Raw genomic sequence first — 21,213 nt, 5'->3', positions numbered from 1 at the left:
GCCATATCAATTACTTCAGAAAGAAGAGGATCCCTGCAACTTAAAATCCTCTCTTGTATTTTCTTAGAGAAACAACTGTACACAAATTGATCTCTGATGTAGGTATCTAGCGCTGAACCAAAATTACAATTTGCAGCCAAATTTCTCAGAGCTGAAATGTACTCCTCCACAGTCTCGTCCACTTCTTGTTTCCTTTTCATGAAATTGAAACGCTCCAGCATCACGTTTGGCTCTTCCAGAATTTTTTTATTTAACCTTTCTACTGCTTCCGTATACACAGACCAATTATCTCCATCTCCAGATGTAGGTGTCACAACAGGTAAGTTATCAAAAATTTGTTGACCTTCTGTGCCAAGATAACCAAACAATACTGCCAGTTTTCTTTTAGGAGTATAATTTTCAGCATCAATAGCAATTAAATAATTTTCAAATGAGCGATACCAAATTCTCCATGGTATTTTAGGTTTCCCAGGTAGAGGTAAAAATGAAGGAAGTTGAATAACTTGTTGAGAAGAAGCCATAACTACAACTATATAAATATTTATAAAATCTGGTTTAAAAAAAATGTAATGACTTCTTTAAAAAAAAAAAAAAAAAAATAATAATTGAAACTTCTTCTTAATACTGGATCCAATGTAAAATGGCAATAAACATAAGCGTCACAAAAAAAAAACGCTTAAAAATGGAACAAACTCGCATTTGCTGATTCCTTGACATTTAAAATCAGTCTAAACCACTTCACCAAATGAATACTCCCTCATCCAATATGGCCGCTAAAGTTGCCTCACGATGCAGAGAGGAGTAAATCCCTTAATCCAGACAAATATATTGAAAATCACCTCACTTGAGTCCGCAATAGATCAACCGAAGCACAGGCTCCAACAAAGGTGGACAAAATCCTTGAAGCAAATGAAGTGAATCAACACCGTAGAGGAAAGAAGGGCTGGTGGGCTCCTGAACATTACCAAGTACCTCGCTCGTCACCAGATGAAAAGTACAAGGTAATTAACAAATTGTTCGGAAGCTGAGTGAGGTTAAACTCTGAATTAAAGTTTATTCTTACTAAAAATAGGAGCCCACAGCGTAACAACCTCTTCCTGTGCCCTCCGAGTGAAAACTGTCAATTTCACATTCGGAACGCACAGGGAGTTAAACACCACGAGCCAGAACACATATTCAAACAATTACAAACATGAAAGATAACAACAGGAAATTCTTAACATGCACGTGCATGTGTACATGACCTCATACGAACCTTGACTGTGTATTACATTACAACTGCGTAATGCAAGCAACAAGCATGCGACACCCAATCTGCCCTCCCACAAACCTGGAAAGCGAGCATCAAGTCATTAAACGGCAACTCAGCCAATGACGTCACTTCTCTATTGGTAAGGCTGTCATCACTTTATCTTAGTGTCCTTCCAAGCATTATTGCTGAGGATAAACTTAGCAATTAGTATTATATATGCACATAAATATATGATTTACAACAATAACCACACATTCAAATCCACCTTCCCACAAAAACCTATATTTAAAAAAATAAACACGCATCATTAAACAGTCTGTCATCCCTGCCATAAAATAAAATACAAGCTGGAGAAAGAAAATATCGCTCTCAGAAGATATGCACGGTTCTCATCCTCCAAGTTATGAACTCATCAAGAAATATCAGGTTGTTGCAGGTGGGGCTTATCGGCACTGACTTCTGGGGACCAGCACTTATTTTTCACAGTAAGAAAAAAAAACACAAACAGAGGAAAGCAGGTGGAAGAAGGAAAAACAGTGACAACGGGAGAAAGTGGGGATGAAAAAGATCTTATAAAAGTGAAATAAAAAGGCAGGAAGAGGATGGGGTGGAAGGAATGAGATTAAATCAAGACTACGCAGCTTTGGTAACTGACAATACCAAAGTTTGTTGGTGCTGGCCGCAGGGGGTGTGTGAAAAACTTTAGACACTAGCACTACTTATTTCACCACTTAGCACTGCTTATTACGTCAAATGTGCATATTTGTAACACTAAACTGAACGTGTGCTTTGGCACATGAGTAAGGCTTAACACGATCCCAGACATTTTGATCATGTTTATTGTCATAAATCGAAATATTAATTTAACATTTATTTCACCTTTTCTAAATCACAGGCATATTTTTTACGTTAATAGAAACTCGAACGTATAACTCCCTCAAAATGACATTTTTATACAAATGAGAGTAGATTTTGTTGGATCATGCAAATGGCACATTTTTACAAGTACAAGAAATAGAACAAGCATTTGCAATGCAACCGGTCTTGCGTTTGCTTGAGCTTGAGCAATTAGCATTGTAAACTTCTAACCGGACTTTTCTTGCCACATAAATTGAAAATGAAAATAAAACAGTTTCACATAACTAACTGGACTTTTCTTCCCATATAAACTGAAAAGTAAAAGTTTCACATAAACGAGCTGACAGCCGCCATCAGTGCAAAGCAGACACACAAACGCAAATAAAAGTTCACTTGCAGTGAAACCTATCGGCAAAAGTGCAATTATCCATGTAACCGGCAAAAGTTTAATTATGTACGTAACCAGCAGAAGTGCAATTAACTATGTTACACAGTAAGCGCACAACTTCTGCCCAGCGAGATTGCACTGCGAAAAAACCCAGAAAAAGTAGTCCAGAAACCGGATGGAAAACAGCGAGCCTCGTATGTTTTCAGTACTTGGTCGCTGCGCTCGAGGAGGGCTAACCACCGGAAAAGGCATGACGTATGCATGCCTTCCACTAATGAAAGCAAGCAAATTTTAAAAGGCAAGCCCACGAACCAATGAAAGACACTGATGTGACATGGGTGTGGTTTGAAGCCCAAAGAGAGATAGCAACATGGGACGGAGCGCTTTGGGCTCGACTGTAAAAAGGAAAGAATGAAAGAAGCAGTGACAGATAAAGTTGAACAAACAGCCACCCCACTGCCCACCTAAAATTAAAAGTAAACTGCAATGGCCCGTTGCCCACCCCAAAAGAAAATGAAAACTGCCATGGCTCTTCTCAGCGAAAGCTCCCATCACCCCTGCAATTGTAGACACTATGGGGGTCATTCTGACCATGGCGGTAATTACCGCCATGGCGGAGGTCGGCGGTAGCACCGCCAACAGGCTGGTGGTGCACCGCTGGGCATTCTGACCGCGGCGGTTCAGCCGCGGCCAGAAACGGAAAGTCGGCGGTGTACCGCCGACTTTCTGCTTCCCGTCTGAATCCTCCATGGCGGCGGAGCGCGCTCCGCCGCCATGGGGATTCTGACACCCCCTACCGCCATCCTGTTCATGGCGGCTCTCCCGCCATGAACAGGATGGCGGTAGGGGGTGCCGCGGGGCCCCTGGGGGCCCCAAAAAGTATTTCAGTGTCTGCCCAGCAGACACTGAAATACGCGACGGGTGCAACTGCACCCGTCGCACCTTCCCACTCCGCCGGCTCAATTCTGAGCCGGCATCCTAGAGGGAAGGGTGATTTGCCCTGGGCTGGCGGGCGGTCTTTTGGCGGCCGCCCGCCAGCCCAGGGCAAATGTCAGAATCACCGCCGCGGTCTTTCGACCGCGGTGCGGTGTTCTGACGGCGGTACCTTGGCGGACGGCCTCCGCCGTCCGCCAAGGTCAGAATGACCCCCTATATTTGCAGTGCTGCTCCATCCACAGTTCCAGAGTAGACTGCCCCCCCTGGATTTAGATATAGCCTGATGTGCAGGCTCACAGTGCACAGTAACACTACAGCTGCTTTGGTGTTAGGCTGCCTGCACTAGCACAGTCGCAGTCCCCGTTAAAATTATGCCCCCCCCCCTGAAAACATGTCTGCGAATGCCCATGGATATTGATGGCAAGATGTGAAGAGTAGGCTGTCTCAGGCCAACAGGAGATATTCAAACCAATGAAAGGTGAGAGAGTGAAACCAGTAAGTGACAACAGTCCCGTGCCTTATCAGGAAAAAAATAGCAGCCTTTAGAATGCAGAAGCATGAAAGACACTCAGTCCAAACTCCTGTAAAAAAGAAGACTCTAGCTGTAGAACAATTCAAGCTTGTGTCAGACACCCAGTTGACTATGGAGACCTCAAAGAAACAAGGACCTCCAGAAGGGGACCTCCAGAAAAAAAGGGAGGAGTTTGCATAGAAAACATCAGCAATACAGAAACCTCCTGTAAAAAAAGAAGAAGCTAGCTGTGGAACAAATTCAAGCTTTTCTCATACACCCAGTTTACTATGGAGACCTCAAAGAAACAAAGACCTTCAGAAAAAAAAGTGAGACGTTTGCATAGAAAACAGCAGCAATACATAAACCACGCAATAGGAGAACTATAATTAAGGATTACTTTATGAACTGCTGTGACAGACATGCACGCTCATTGAATTCCACCCAAAGGAACATCAGGGGAGTGGAAGAACAGCTGCAGAACATGAAAGTGGAGGCCACATAGACAAACAAGCTTGAATTTGCTGCAGTTAAACCTTGGAGCAAGTGCTTGCCAAGGAGCCCCTTCCACTCACCTGACAGTCTGCAAGGAGAACATTTGAAAGTGTTACAAGAAAGGCTGCAGTGGGCTGTGGAGAATGGGAAGCAGTGGGAGCATCCCGGTGCTGAATAGAATAAAGGCGGACCCCCGATGGGAGTACAGAAGGGAGTCTGTTGACAGACAGTCACAAACAGGGGAGTTGTGGTTTGAGGTGCTCTGGGTATATATTGGCTGGAATGGGGGTCAAACCACCAACAGTGAGAATTCAGGGCTGCTTTTAGGTCGCAGCCTATCAGTCAGTGCAGTTGTCTGGTTTGCTAAAGACATCTTGGGGACATTCAGAAAGGTGACCTAGGAATGTGTTCTGCCTTCTGCTTGCCACTGGCTTTGTGGTTTGCAACACTCATTTTCTTGCTTTCTATTTGCTGGCTTTATTTGTTTTAAGCTGTCTAGCTTGATTTCTTACCTTCCCTTGCCCAAACGTACTGACAGTATCCTTCCTAGTGCTCCTTTCTGTAAACAGACCTATAAATCTTGTTCTTATCTCATCACATTTGTTGTGCATTCAAAGGCTGAGGTCCAGTGTCAGATGTTGTCTTCCAAGGGTGCTCGTTTACTTTACTTTTCTTTTTCTGACCTCATAGTGAGAGGATTTATGTGACAATTTTGCTGGATACTCACGGTAGGAAAGAGTTTTTGTTACAGCACACATCATCATTTAAATTAATTGTGTAGGTATTTCAGAATATATCAGAATTAGGAAAAAAAATGAAGCATATTTTGTGTTATTTCTGGAGTGTAGTGGAAACATATACTTTAATATGATCAAAACAAATCATTACATTAGGTGATGCAATTTCTATACAATTTCGATTGTGCACTGTATAGTGTTTTTAGCAAAAAATGTATGTCTGTACAAATGTAGTGGTCATTTCAATTGAAAATGCATTGTCTGTAATGGCAGTGTGTAATCACAACTGAATAATTCACTCTACGCCACTCCACTTTATTCTGCACCATTCTACTTTACACCATTCCATGCCACTGCACTCTACCCCACTTCACACTATGCTTCTCTATTTTACCCTGTACAACTCTACTCTATGCCAATGTACTCTACGCCACAGTACTTTACACCATTGCACTCTTTGCCACTGCACTCTAGAGCACTCCAGTCTAGGCCACACCAATCTACTCTGCACAAATCCACTCTACTCTTTGCCACTGCACTCTGTGCCAATATATTCTACACCAATGCACTTTACCCTGTACCACTGAACTCTATGCCCATGCACTCTAAGCCAATCCACTGTATACCACTCTAATATACTCTGAACCACTGCACTTTATCCCACTGAACTCTGCACCACTTTACGTCATGCCACTCTATGCCACTCTACGCAAATGCACTCTCTCCTGCACCACTCCACTCTATTCAAACCATCTACTCTACACCACACTAGTCCACTCCTCTCTATGCCATTGCACTCTACACCACTCTACTCTTAGCCACTGCAGTCCACGCCACTGAACTCTACTCTGTCTCACTGCACTTTATGCCACTGCTCTGTCGCCACTCTACACCACTGCAATCTGACACTCAACTCTGCAACACTGCACTCTTTGCCATTGAACTCTAATCCACTCCACTCTATGCCACTGCACTCTACGGCACCATAGTTTACTCTGCACTACTCTTTATTTCTCTACTCTGAACCACTCTATGCCGCTGCACTCTATGCCACTCAGCTCCTTCCCACTGCGCTCTATGCTACTTGACTCTACTGTGTGCCACTACCCTATCACTCAACTCTGCACCACTGCCTTTCGCATCACTCAACTCTACGCCACTCCACTCTGCACCACTCTACGCCACTCTACTATACACCACTCGAATCCTCACCACTGCATTCTACGATGTTGCACTGTACGCCGCTGAATTCAATGCAACTGCGCTCAATCTCACTGCACTCTATGCCACTATACTCCGCAACACTCTACTCCAATGTGCTCAACACTAGTCCAATCTACTCTATGCCACTGCCGTGTATGCCACTCTATGCAACTCCACAATATGCCTCTCCAACACACCACACTTTCTGGCACCCCACTTTACAACACTCTACTCCACTCTTTGCCACTGTGCTCCACGACACTCCATGCCACTTTCCTCTGGGACACAATTTTTTTTTAGCAATGCTGAAAAGCAGCCACCCTGGTGTACAACTTGGCTAAAACACATTGATAAAGCCAATAGCTCTCGCATAGGCGAGACCTATTGGCTTTGCTATTGCTTGTTTTTTTTTAGGTGAGTGGTGGGGTGCCTGTCTGGGAGATGCACATACCTCAGTTAAGTAAGGACGGGACAATGAAGTGGATAGAGACGTAAGGTACGATTTATTATCATTATATGGTGCAGAGGGCCATACCTCACTTGACCCTGTATCCCTCACTTACTAGTAAGCATTTGGATGATATTTCACTGCTTACATTGCACACATGAATAAGTGAGGATTTCTGAATGAAATACTATACTTCACTGCTTCCCAGAAAAGCAGATCAGTTTTGGTCACATTTGTTTTGCTTCTGTTTTTAGGTAAAACCCTGGACCCTAGTATGTTAGAAATAGCAGTGCATCTCATGGCTTATCTCATAGCGTTTTTGAATTCATTGATTTTTGTTGCAGTGCATGGAAGATGTATTTGGCATTTAATTAAGACTGTACATATGTTGATAGTAGCACAGTGCTGTAAGTGGGATGAAAATGATGGGTGGGGGGTTGTCTAAAAGTGGCATGGCCAAAGAAGCATTAACTATCAATCCTTTCCAATAAATTTGTCTGTGTAATTAAAGGTGTAGCTTGAAAATCCTGTGCTTCACACTGAGTGCCACCTGACTAGTATTTGTAGCTATGGTACGTTTTTAATACTGCATCCAGACTTCAAACAGCTGAGTACCTCTTTCACACTCTTCTGCTTAGAAATACAATTACAAGTGGCACATATGAGACCATCTCTCTGTGCACTCTGCAGAGAGGCCAAAGACTGGATGTGCTTGTAGTCTAAAGAACTTTATGACCCACTGACAAGCACTGTGAAAAACGGGCACTGCTCCCAGCCTCAGCTGCAAATCATGCCGTCATAAACAACCACTCTCACCCGGGACTCACCCCAAAACATGGAGGTGACTCAGTTCATCACATCCATTATTTAAGAGTCATATGTTGCATGAAAAAACTACAGAAACAGAACATCTAATGAAAGCAAATACTCTTAGATAAAGCAAGATGAAGTAAAACTCATGAAAAGTAAAAAGTAACTATGTGGCTGACATGAATTACCTTATGAGTTTTTTTTCCTGTCATTGTTGAGAAATTAGTCCAAATGTTTGCCTATAAAGTTAAGGACATGAATGCATGGGTCGCTACGGACTAGTTTCAAACAGTTTTTAACTACTGCGGAATCTGAGCCTTGGAAGGTCTTGCTCCACTTTAATTCCTGTATTGGATCATTGCTATCTGCATTAAGTTGAGGGTTTGGATCAATGAGTCAGGTTTAGGTGAGGGCCAGCTGGAGTTAAGAATTATTTATGGACACAACTTTGGTTGTTGGGGTATTTCTTCAATACTGGATTGGCTGGTAAGGAGAGCTCCAATGGAAAGATAGTGAGAATCTTTAATTTTGGGTTATATGTGGAGAGCCTTTGATCTATGGGATGCAAAATACGTCTGAATGGTGGTCTTAGTCAATATGGCTGGGCACGGGTATGTTGAAGTGCCAAGTCTTAAGGTTATCAAATTGCTGTGACCAGCTTTGGTGAGGGTCAGCCCATGTCAATATGAGGATTGTTATATTGAGTGACTGGAATCATTGTTCAAAAGCAGCCTTATTGTGGTGATTGCCTAATGCCATTTATTTTGCCACTGGTGTACATGTTTAGTTTCAGGAATGTATTCTTGCCCCCAAGTCAATGAGATGTCAAGCGCCAACCTCCTTGAATAAAAGTATATAAACATCTGAAAGACACTGATTCGAGAGAGTGTTCTGAGCATGATGTGCAGTTTCCAAACAGAGGGTTGTGTTAAATAGATTGTTCCTAGTGATCCACCAGGGGGGTTTCTGGGTACACTCTGAGAATGTCTATCTTGAACTATTTTTCTGTCTCTTTGTAGACGCATAATTTACAAGTTGCAAACCTTTCTTGCAAGGGCTGATGGGGTGATCTGGGGATGGATCGCAGCCTTGATTAAAATAATACATAATAATACAAATGTATCATTTATGAAACGCTTCATAATGGATTCCTGCCTTTTGTGAGTGATGTAAATATCAGTTGACAATTTATTTCCCAATTTTTGCTTAATTTTAACAGATTGTTGCAGGAAGTGCTTGAGAAGTGGGCGGATTGGGAAAGGGTGCATGGACAGTGGTAACCAGAAATGCCTGCACAGTGTCCAGAAAGAGAATCATGGGGGACTGTTCAATGGGGGTTAGAAGCAGACTGCAACTAGGATGAGAGCAGCCATAAATGCTTTGTCTCTCCGAGGGACTTCCCTTCAATCTCACTTATTGCTGCTAGCATGTCATCAGTTCTCACTAACTCTAATCACTTTCCCACCTCATCACATTCATACTCAGTAATCCATTCGACTGTCTGGTCCCTCTATTCGGGGCGTAGCTTTGTCAGTAACATTGGGGGAGTGTGACCTTCATATTTTCTAACAATCACATTGGTTAAGATACATTATATGAGATGCAGGGCATGGGGGGTGGCTTAAGGAGCAGTGGAAAGGGAGAGGAGTGCGGATTATTTGGGGTATCTAAAACTCAATAAGACGTTTAAATAGAGACAATAGTGTGTGTGTATGTGTGGTTTTCTCTGTGTGTGTATGGGTAAAATCTCAAGAGAAAATCAACAAACACCTCACCATACCGACCTAAAGCACCTGTCCAAACTATTTACTGGAGAATACATTTATTTGAGGGTGTAACACCCGAAACACCAAGCACCCCTCCTGAAGTTACGCTCTATTGTTCTTTCCTTTAATAAGGCAGCCTTTCAGAATCTCATTTTGTATCATCAATATTGAAAGTGAAGATTCATCTCCTATAACACAATATATTGGCTAACCCGCACAATATGCCTGGAACATTTGTCTAGTATTCTCTCCTGTCAAAAGACAAAATTATTCTGTGCTTCCGGCAAACACGGAAGTGTTGCTGGGTGCCACTGTTGAGCTATCTCACCCTGCACCTGAGCCGCGCTTCCCTCGCGTGTTAACATTATGCAGAGGAGAGGTGGGAAGGAAGTCACTGACCTCTTCCCCCTCCTTCCTCATTCTTGTATAAAGGCATTGTGCCCTGAATGCAGATTTCAATTTCGAGGCGTACATAAAGGAAGGAAGGGTGTGGAGAGGGCGGGTTCTTTGCTGGCCGGAAACCTCTTATCTGGAAGAGGTACATCTAAACTAATGACCCTGCAGATGTCCCATGGGGTTCTGAAAGGTATTGCTATTTATTTATTTTTTATTAAACAGTGAGGCTTCCACTCTGAGCTCTACAGAGAATAAAGTTTGTGGTGAGCGAAATACAACTGATCAACACATAGTATAGTAGGACACGATCGCATAGAGCATCTCATTTTTATTTTTGAGTTAATGTGTTTCTTAAAAAAATAAATAAAAAAAAACATAGAGGGGACAGTGTATCTTCGGGAGCATAAGGAAAGTTACACGAGCTGAATGATACTACTACTAATCACAATAATATTAATAACAATAATGTGTTTCCAAGAAGCAGCTGTTACTAATACCCAGTTTAGGCTACGACCATGATGGAGTCACACCTTGTGGGTGCAAATTAGGGTTTCCCACCTCGGAATGATGAATGATGAGTCAATATCGTTACTCTCCATTTTAGGTGCATTCACAGGGCGTGTGTGCTATTTGTCCAATTGATTCTCTGCAGGTTTCACCTGCTGCAAGTCACAGAAGCAAACATCTGCGATCTGAACCCACACTGCACTCCTCTTATGGGCATGAGCAAGAGTTTGTACCCAACACAGGATTACCTCAACCATGATGGTTGGAGCCTGTGCAGTTAGTAGTCAGAGTGCACTTCTCTACTGTTCCGGTGCGCAAGAGGGCTGAATAAACCTAAGAGGTCTGCGCTGAGGTTCAATTCATGTGCCACAAGCCTCACATGCCACTCACCTGTGTGATTGGATTCACCACCACATGGGTGCATTTTGCTTCATATTCTGGGAGAGGTTGTTCTTCTTGATCCAGGAACTCAACAGTGTCCCATTCGTACTCCAGCTCTGCCTGTCTCCGTTTCCAAAACTCCAAAAACAGAGTAACTGAGGAGGGAAAAACCAAACAAGGGGTAAATTGGTGTGAACAATTGAAACCTCACCTGTTAGGAAGATATCATTTTAAAGAATGTACTTTACTCCAAATATTACTAGAATGATATTATAAAAATCAGGGTAGTTTGGTAGATTTATGTATCTGTTACAGAGACATGTCTGTAACTTGTAGGTCGCTGGTTTGAATCCTGGTATGTTTCCCTTTATCACTCTAAGGTTGATAAAAACAGTATTAAGAAGGTTAATTTCCAACTTTGTAAGGTGAGAGATACTCTGGAAGGCTACTGTTCGCTATATAACTTCAAAGATATCAGTCATTGTTTCCCTCTTCTTGCATCAGTTGTAGCAGAAGTAATGGTTTTATAAAGTAGTAGTGTTATCTATTCATGTTACTAATAAATACAAATACTAATATTCTTCCCGATACAATAATAGTGAAACTAAAATACAGCAGAGTGGAAGATCTTACAACTGTAACTGTAATATAGCTAGCACTACTTAAAAACGTTAGCTAAGAAGCAGAGGCAGGAAGTACAGAAAGGCATATTAAAGAGTCGCAGCCAACACAAGTGTCAAGAATTACAAATGCCATCTTACCCCATATCCCCATGAATACTGCAAACACTAGAGTTCCAAAGCTGTCAAATATACAGAGTTTCTGAAAGACATAAGTACATTTTTATGAGGAACAGCCAAGTGACTTCATATCAAAAAAATTCACATTTCCATTGGCTCTGACACTTTTTATAAGGGGGTTGATATATGGAGACAAAAGCCTATCAGTAATTTTCTCGTACAGAGCTTGGTCAGCACTCAGAGGCAACTGGTTGTATTGAGACAACTTTTGTAAGTTTATCATAAAAAAATATATTTTTACGTGCGTATATATGTTATTTTGATAGGTAAGTAAGCCCTACTTTTTTTTAAGCTAGTGTTTCGTGTTAGTGGGTGAATGGAAGTTTGTATCTTTATCTGCTAGTGGTAGTAGTAAGGTAAAAAAAAATCAAATTGAATCTATGGTGACACCGTGTAAAATGCCTCTCTGATTGGAATGGTGGAGCACTGGCCCAACTTTCTGCACACTCGAGTAGCGTAGGACATGTTTATTTTATTTGGAGTCTTTATGCATTAGCTCACAGTGGTTAAAAGCTACTTCAGAGCGCTAACTGTGCTGGTGTGAGATGCAAGGATGAGAGGAAGGAAGACACCCTTGAGGTCATTGTGATTAGGATGGATGCTAAAACGAAAGTTGAATACATGAGCTTTTCGCTTCTTTGACAACAGGCATTTGGTAGGGAATAGGATCCAGAGTGCTTTGCCTTGTATATGGAGGGATGTTTTTACAAAGCATATGTTTTCAGCTGGACAGATCAGTGATAGCTGTGAGAGGCAGAACAAGCTAACCAAGGCATCACGTCCTACATGAGGTGGACCATGATAATGGCTTGCCATAGTGGGTAACAAAATATTTGGCATCACAACTTTTCCATTACTTGAAATCCAAACGCCATCCTCATCTTGTTTGACACATCCTGATCTCATCCAACCCTTCTGTTCATCTTCTGACACATCTTTCTGTAACCTCTTCAGCTCTTCCCATGTATCTGCAGCAGTTAACAATAGATTGTAATTTGTCTCATCGGAACCTTTATTACAATATTCATCACTGAACACTCTGGAATTTAAGGCAGAGTATCCAGCCACCTCATCAGCATAATTAATGCCAACAGTGACATAATCATTACCTTTGCAGTGGGCCGGACACTTAATACTGGCAATTTGTGCTGACAATTGTAATGTATTCAGTAAATTATAGACTATGTCTCCATTTCTAATCGGAGATCCAGAAGAGGTCATAAAACCTCTCTGGGACCACAACTGTCCAAAGTCGTGAACCACACCAAAGCTGTACTATCAGTGAAAATTCACCTTCAGCTGGTCTGAAACACAGTATGCTGTTGTAAGGACAATCAGTTCAGCCACTTTTGCAGAAAAGACTCCTTGAAGCCACAAGGCTTCGACCACACCTGAGACAGAACAGACTACGTAGACAGCTCTCAGGTTTCCTTCATGACCTCTCAAACATGAGCCTTCAGCAAACATCACATGATCTGGTTCAGCAAGTGGTGTAGCTTGTGTATCAGGTCTCGGCTTAGTGCACAGTTTAGTGACATCTAGACAGTCATGCTCAATTTCGTCATCATCATTCATTTCCACATTTAAATATCCAGGTGGGGGCAACAGATTAGCATGATTCAATGTGGTACACCTACAAATGTTTAAATTGGGTGCAGCCAAAATGGTCTGCTCATATTTAGTTAACCTCCTGCTGATAAGATACTGAGTCTTGGTACAGGTTAACAATATCTCAACCGAATGGAGGACAAAAGCATTCAAAGGATGACCCATAACTGTGTCTTTGCACTAATCAATGCTGACACCTACAGCACCGAAAGCCAGGCAATGCTGTAGCCACTAGGTCAAGTATGGCAGAAAAGTATGCAACAGGTCTGTGTGTGTCAGCACTGAGAAGGCAAACCCCTCCCCCTCACCTCAATACACAGTTAAACATTTGCTCCCAGAGCAGGGGCACAGCAGAGACTTTCTCTCAGCTCTGTGAAGGCATGTATGCAGTTTTTTGTCAACACCAGGGCAGTGCGCGCTCTATTGGTGACTAGAATGCAACAACCCAGCACTCTCAAAACAATGTAATTTATGCATTGTGCTGATATGTTGTTGTTTAACCTTTTGCATTGCAGAGTTTAAACCTGAAGACTTATTTTTAATGTGTTTACAAATACTGTTAATTTGCAATGTATTGCTGCAGGCTTTCAGAGTGTGTTAGGGTGTGTTCCCTTTCCAGGGCCTTCCGGAGACTTTTCCTGCAGCATGCCTGGCTGTGGTTGTGGGCTGGGCCAAGACTCTATAAAAGGGAGCCAGCCCAGCTCCAAGTGCTCACTATTCAGAGGTCCCGGTGCAGAGCAGCAGCTACTTCCTGAGCTCCTGTCCCGGTGGCCTATTTGATCTTCCAGGCCTCTGCCCTTCATTCTTCATTGGTGATCCTTGCCCTTCATTCTTCATTGGTGATCCTTGTTCTGGGCGGTAAGACAGTGGTTGGGCTCACCTCCCGACGCCGTTATCGAGAACTTTCATATTCTTGGCCTAATTCTTTAATGATTAACAGATTACTTTGCGCGTTTCTTGACATTTGCATGGTGGCTTGCGAATCGGCAAGACGCGCGATTCGTTTCATGCTGATTTGATCTTGTTATTCATTGCGCGCTACCATTTCTTGACATTTATATGGTGGCTTGCGAATCGGAAAGACGCACGATTCGTTTTCATGATGATTTGGCTTTGTTATTCATTGCATGCTACCATTTCTTGACATTTACATGGTGACTTACGAATCGGTAAGACGCACGATTCGTTTCATGATGATTTAACTTTGTTGTTCATTGCGCGCTACCATTTCTTGACATTTACATGGTGGCTTAAGAATCGGCAAAAGACGCGCAATTAGTTTCATGGTGCTTTAATCTTGTTATTCATTGCGTGCTGTTATTTCTTGGCATTTACATCGTGATTTACGAATCGGCAAGACGCACGATTCGTTTAATGGTGATTTAACCTTGATATTCATTGCGTGCTACCATTTCTTGACATTTTACATGGTGGCACTCGAATCGGCAAGACGCACGATTCTCTCATCGAGCTTAATTCATGTTGTTCATTGTATGCCACTATTCTAAGACATTTATGAGGGAATATTCGAGTTGACAAGTTGTGTGATTTGTTTCCTGAATCCATATTGTGTTATTCATGGTGCACAATCCTTTTAAGGTGTTTACTATATATATGAAAATCTGCAATGTGCGCAATTCGTGTTGAAATATTTCAAGAGAATACAGAAGGCCAGAGTTTCTAGATGCAATATTGCATGGTCCTAGTATGCATTCTCAAAAAAAAAAAGGATTCATATGACTGGTTTAGAACTTATTCAGAATGTTTTCCTGATTCTCATGTAAAGGAAAGTACTTGAATTTGAAAGTTTCATTTAATCCATCTTGATTCCCTTACAGGTATCCGGCCATCTTGAAACTTAGTCATTTTAAGCCTAATTCTTAGATTGTTCATGTTTTCAGAATGACTAGGCTTAGAGTCACAGTCTAGTATTGATTTCATGAGATGTAATTTTCATATTGTGTGTTTTATCCTTTTTCTTACTACAGGTCTCCTTCCCAGCTGTTCCCTTCCTAATCCCCTCTTCCCCTCTTGAACTCTCTTAGCCTCTGTGATTTATCTATCAGAGTCTTGGAGATGTTCAGTGGTGAACGTGTTGGGAACGTGCGCAGACCCCGAGGATCTGGTGACTCTTACAGTTTTTATCCAGTGGTACCGGATCAGACACATTCTTGTGTGTCAGCGTCTGTAAAGGCTTGGCCAAAAGGGAAACGTTTAGAATCCACTGACAACAGTAGCCCACCATTCCCAAGAACATCCTGACTTCTTTCTGAGTTGTTGTGGGATTCATTTTCAGAATTGGTGAGATTCTCTTGTGACACCTTCCTTGCACCTTTCTCAATGTGATGTCCAAGGTATATGATATCTCTCTTACAATACTGATAGTTGGTCCGGGATACTTCATGTCCATTCTCAGCTAAATGGTTCAACAGAGCAATTGTGTCATACTTGCAAGCTTCCTGAGTATTTGACATCACCAGTAGGTCGTCAATATACTGTATCAAGACTGAATGAAATGGCATCTCTAGAGACTCAAGATTCTTCTTCAGAATGAATGACTGAAGATGGAAGGGCTCTCCATATACCCTTGTGGGACTCGGCCCCATGCCAAAACACAACTGCCAAACCAAAACTCAAAGAGAAACTGTCTCTCCTGACGCAACGATATGGAGAAAACTACTTGGCATAAGTCAATCATAGTGAACCACTTGGCTTCACATTGAATCTGAAACAAAATCACTCCTGGATCCAGTACCAAAGGAAAACAAGGAATCATAATTTTGTTTATTTTTCAGAGATCCTGGACTATGTGCTACTTTCCATTGGGCTATCGCACTCTCATAATGTAAGAGTTACATGGACTCACTATTATCTCTTTCAATACTTTCAATATCCCTTTCTCAATCATGGACTCAATTACTGGGGTAATTCCTGCCATCATTTCAGGAGTCAAATTGTATTGTGGGGTTCTTGAATTTAGAGCATTTAGTTGAACTGATATCCTTACAGGCTCAACACCTTTATTGAGACCCTTATCTTTTTCCAGAAAAGTCCCATACATAGGATAACACAATTTCTTCCAAATCTGTGGGCAAGTTTTCACATGTCATCATGGGATATAATGTGGCATTTGGGGTTTGATTTACCATTTGAAATGCAACTTCTTTGTCATGCTTCTGTATCTCTATGCCTCTTGGAATACAACAGATGGAACAAATTTAACTTACACAGTAAGTCACATTCAAGCAGACTCACAGGACTCGAATCGCACACCACAAACTGGTGTTCATCTTCAAAGGATCCTATTTTCAAAGTTGTAGCTTCTGTGACTGGGCTTGTTAACTGTTTGTTTGCAACACCTACAACTTGAATTTGTTTTCCAGAGAAAGGCAGGTTGGAAGTCTCTGTTGTTCTCAAAGTAGAGTGGGTAGCTCCAGTGCCAATCAGAAATGACACATGGTGGTCATTAATGTCACCATGAAGGTATGGTCCACTTTGGTCTACCTCTAAGGATTTACCAGGCATGCATTCCTCCTGCCCCCGGGAACCATTATTGTGATGAATCCGAGAAGTACTCATCATCCACTAAGATCATGGGGTACTGATAAACAAAGACATTGGTATTTGCATTTGAAACTTACTTTTAATTGGGTCTGGGGACATTTGCTCTTGGCTGTGGTATCGGGGCTTGTGTAACTTGCATTGTCTGTTTCTGAGGTACATTAAAGTTTTGCATTCTCTGTCCCTGCTGGGTTTGAATCTGATTATTTCCCTGTGTCTGCATAAGCCCACCATTATACCTCTGATGACAATTAGGATTAAGGGGACACTCCCTCTTCCAATGGCCCTATTTGCCACACACGTGGCATGGGTTAGTTTTCTTCAAGGTCATTACATCCATACCTGTCCTCAGGTCATGGGGAACACCACATCCTCTATCATATTGCAGAAATCCATTACCTTCCTGCATCATCTGAACTGCCTTTTGAAAAACTCCCTGCATTCCACCAACATTCCTTCCAAACTGTGGATTCTGACTCCTCTGTGCAGTCTTCATCTGCATTATAATCAGCTTCTCCTTTAACTTTTTCTACTTCAATTCCAGTTCATTGCTGCAGAACATTGCATACCACAGGATCTCATCAATCTGTTTGTTCTGCCAGCAAATCAGATGCTGCTGGATCATATTATTTATTTCTGGCTTCAATCCATGTACAAATCTGAACACAAAATGTCCCATACCCTTTACCTCAATAGTCTCTCTACACCTGTAATGTTTGAAAGCCTGCAACAATCTCTCATAATAGGCATGTATCGACTCATTAGATTCTTGAGTCAGTCTGACAATTTTCAGCCAATCAATATCTTTAGGGGACCACCTTTCTTTAAAAAATGCAATCACCTTATGATACTTTGTCATTGCAACTGGAGACGGAGCCTTTGTCAATGGATTTGTCAAAGACTCTTTGTCAGGCCAATCAACAACCAATATGCACTTGGCCCAAAAATCACTTGGAACAATGTCAAACTATGTATTCAAATCTTCCCACAACACATTCAAATGTTTCACAAATCTCCCAGTCTCTATATACCATTCCTCAGGTTTCTCTGTCAATTTTGGAAAATCGTTTGTGAATGACAGAATGTTACCTCTACTCCAGGGTACATGAACAAATCCTCCACTAGGAACTTCTCTCATAGGAAGCATGCCTCACTCTCCACTGTGCCAGTTAGAGGCACTTCTATCCTTACCTTCTGTTGATCCTTCTTGTTTGCCCATCTTCCTTCCCACTTATCTAATTCACTTCATTGTTTAATGCAACCAAGTAATTCCTTAATTTGTAATTTAATTCCTGGGGCTCTCATGCTTGCAATGTCTCTGTCTGTGAACTGAAGGTGATAATTTTTCTGTGATACTTTTGACTTTTCTAAATCAATTTCATTTTCTTGACTAAACCAGCTAATCTCTCATGAACCTGTCCTACAAGTTTTGTAATGACTGTGCATGCAAACTGTAGCTCGTCCTCAGTGTGTCTAATTGTTCTAAATCAAGTGTTCCTAGTATCATTTCATTCAATTCTAATTTCAATCAGGACATATCCAGCTTCCTCTCCTTCTCTGGGTCTTGAGATGTTCTTCTGCTGAGTCCTGAGCTTCTTGCTTCATCTTGCACTTTTAGATTTCTAAGCCAATAGTCTAATTCTTGCGAACTAAAACCACGTATTTCTGCTGGTGTGTTAAGTATTAACTCCCCTCTAGAAGAGTTTGAATTCACATGATATGAGGTATTTGCAATAGACATTTCTGAATCTGACAAATCCATGGGTAACCTTCTGATACGGGTAATACAGCCAGCATTTGGGGTAGTAATTGTAGGAAGTTGGCCTGGTGTGTGGTGGACACCTATGGTGTTTGCACCTTATACCAGGTACAGGCAACCCCTATTATTTAGTGAGACAGAGTCTAGGAAGCCAGGACTCTCTAGTGGTAGATGTGGTGAGCAGCCAAGACTCCAGGAGAAGCACTTGCAATACCGCAATAGTCACACAATAACTTATCTCACATAAAAGGAAACACACAGTGTTGCAAAAAATAAAGGTACTTTATTACAAACTGAACTAGATGACTTATAGGCAGCCCCACAACTGGAGGTAAGTACACAATATATATATATACACAGTGAGTGTTAGTTATAAGCATACAAAAATAACAAGCATTGGCAAGAAATAGCAGAAAATTGTTAGGTCCCTATAAAGGGGTTGGGGGGAGACCATATACTAAAATAGTAGAATGTGAAGTTAGGTGCCCCACTCACATCCTTGGGTGGAGCACCTAACTTCACATTCAACTATTTTAGTTAGAAAGGAGCTGGAAGAACTCGGGACCCCAAGAGGTGAGTACCTAGATGACCCCCAGTGACCAGGAGAGCAGAGGTAAGATACCTGGTCTTCCCAAAGACTAACAAGGGGACTTCAAAAGGAACTTTGCAAGAATAGGACCAGTCAAGTGGAAACCAATGGCAGATTCCCAAATAAGAGGACATGGAAAAGAAAGTGACAGAGTCCAATCCATGCAGGAGTGTCCAGGTGGGGCAGGAGCCACTGCCCTCCCTTCTGTGGGTGAAGATCTGGGCCGATTGTGGAAGATGAAGATTAGTTGTGGAGTCCGGGAGCTGCAGAGAGGTCCCTGAAGTTGTGCAGAAGATGTCCCTCGCCAGTCGCAGATGGGTCAGTGGTCAGGAGGACTACCAACAAGCCTTGGCAAGTGCAAATCTGGTCAGAAGGGGATATGCAGAGAAGAAGAGGACCAGCAAGGTCCAGGGGACTCGACCCTTGGGGGGTAGTCTGGGCTGACCCTCAGCAATTGGGAGAGCCAGCAGAAGCAGTCATAACCCCCACAGCAACCCACTGACAGCAGCCACAGTAAGTTGCAGTGAGGCCTAGTGAGAACAATTGGAGAGGAGTCCCACATCGCTGGAGCAGCTGAGGGGAGACTGTCCTTGCAAGGACGAAGTGCTGGAGACTGGGACTGCTTGGATACTGAATATCCATTGGAGTAAGAGTCAACAAGTCTTGGTTGCTGCAAGAGTCACAGTGCAGAGGGGTTCTGTCCTGCGAGGGGAGGCGAGGGCTCACCGTCTCCCAAGTTAGATAGAAGGCAGAGAGGACCAAGGGGACCACTCTGAACCACCGCCTGTGTTGAGGATCCAGGCAGTTCCTGTGGAGAGCGGATCCCAGCAGCCGGATGTCAGTGCCTTAGGTGCCTGCGAATGCAGGGGAGTGACTCCTTTACTCCAAGGAAGATTACTCCTTGCTTCTTTGGTGCAGCTGATGTCTTGATGACCCCAGAGGACGCACAGCTTGGGGAATATTGCAATTGCTGGAAGGAGCCGGAATAACAATGTTACAAAGCAAAGTCGTGTCAGGAGTTGCAGGCTTGTTTAGTTCCTGTGAAGTCCAGCAGCGGTTCCGGGGGCAAGGAGCAGAAGAGGTCGATGCAGAGGAGTCTTGGTGGAGTGTTGCCTGCTGAATCTAGGGACCCACTCGCAAGGGCATCCCTAAATAGCCCTAAAAGGGGGCTTTGTCACTCTGCAGGGTGACCACCTATCAGAGGGGGTAACTGACGTCAGATACAAGTCCTGACCAATCAGATGCTCCCAGGGGCCTCTGCACATCTTGTTTCCAAGATGACAGAACCAAGTGGTCACCTAGAAGAGCTCTGGGCACCACCCCTGGGTGGTGATGGACAGAGGAGTGGTCACTCCCCTTTTCTTTGTGTGGTATCAGGCCAGAGCAGGAACCAAAGGTCAGTGGACTGGTGCAAAGCAGATTATGCAAGGAGGGCACCGAAAGTGCCATTCAAAGTAAGCCAGTGGTTGGGGAGACTATCCCTCCCCAGCCTTGTAACACCTATGTCCAAGAGAGAGGGTGTTGCATACTCTCTCCCACAGGAAATCCTTTGTTCTACCTTCCCCTGCTTTAGCTGGTCAAGTAGCAGGAGGGCAGAAACCTATCTGAGGGGCTCCAGAAGCGTGGGCTGCTCGCAAACCCTGGAAGACTGGTAGGAACAATACTAGGGGTCCTCTAAGGAGCCCCCAGAGTTCATGAAAATATGCCACCAATACTGGCATTAATATTGGGGTGTGATTCCGACATGTTTGATATCAAATATGCCTGGGTTCGGAATTACCATTATGTAGCTGGACCAAAGGTATGTGGCCAGTACACAGGTAAAATGGCTTCCCCGCACTTACGAAGTCCAGTGCATTGGAACTGGTGTTCGTAGGGGCACCTCTGCTCATGCAGGGGTGCCCTCACACACAGGAACCTGCACCCCACCCTTTAGGCTGAAAGGGCCTACCATAGGAGTGACTTACAGTGACCTGGTGTAGTGACTAGCAGAGAAAGGGTGCATGCACCTTTCCACACAGGCTGCAATGGCAGGCATGCAGACACAGTTTACATGGACTCCCATGGGTGGCATAATACATGCTTCCGCCTTTGGGGACCCCTGGCACCCCAATGCCCTGGGTAGCTAAGTACCATATACTAGAGGACTTACAGGGGTACACCAGTATGCCAATTGTAGGGTGTAAGGTGTACCAAAGCCACCAAAGT

The 21,213-nt window shown here is 43.0% G+C and overlaps 1 protein-coding gene across 2 annotated transcripts in view; it reads right to left on the bottom strand.

Moving 5' to 3' along the window:
- ANO6 (anoctamin 6) overlaps positions 1–21,213 on the bottom strand; it is a 308,488-nt gene that overhangs the window by 49,308 nt on the left and 237,967 nt on the right. For both annotated transcript variants that reach the window (XM_069229080.1, XM_069229079.1), the window contains exons 10-11: positions 11,450–11,510; positions 10,698–10,843 (exon numbers count right to left, since the gene is read on the bottom strand). In XM_069229080.1, coding sequence (XP_069085181.1) covers positions 10,698–10,843; positions 11,450–11,510 — 207 coding nt within the window. The remainder of the gene's footprint in view (positions 1–10,697; positions 10,844–11,449; positions 11,511–21,213) is intronic.

This window comes from Pleurodeles waltl, chromosome 4_1, assembly GCF_031143425.1.
Source record: "Pleurodeles waltl isolate 20211129_DDA chromosome 4_1, aPleWal1.hap1.20221129, whole genome shotgun sequence".
Classification (NCBI taxonomy): Eukaryota; Metazoa; Chordata; class Amphibia; order Caudata; family Salamandridae; genus Pleurodeles; species Pleurodeles waltl.
Note: the sequence above shows the minus strand (reverse complement) of the source record. Positions and strands in the feature narration are given on the sequence as shown.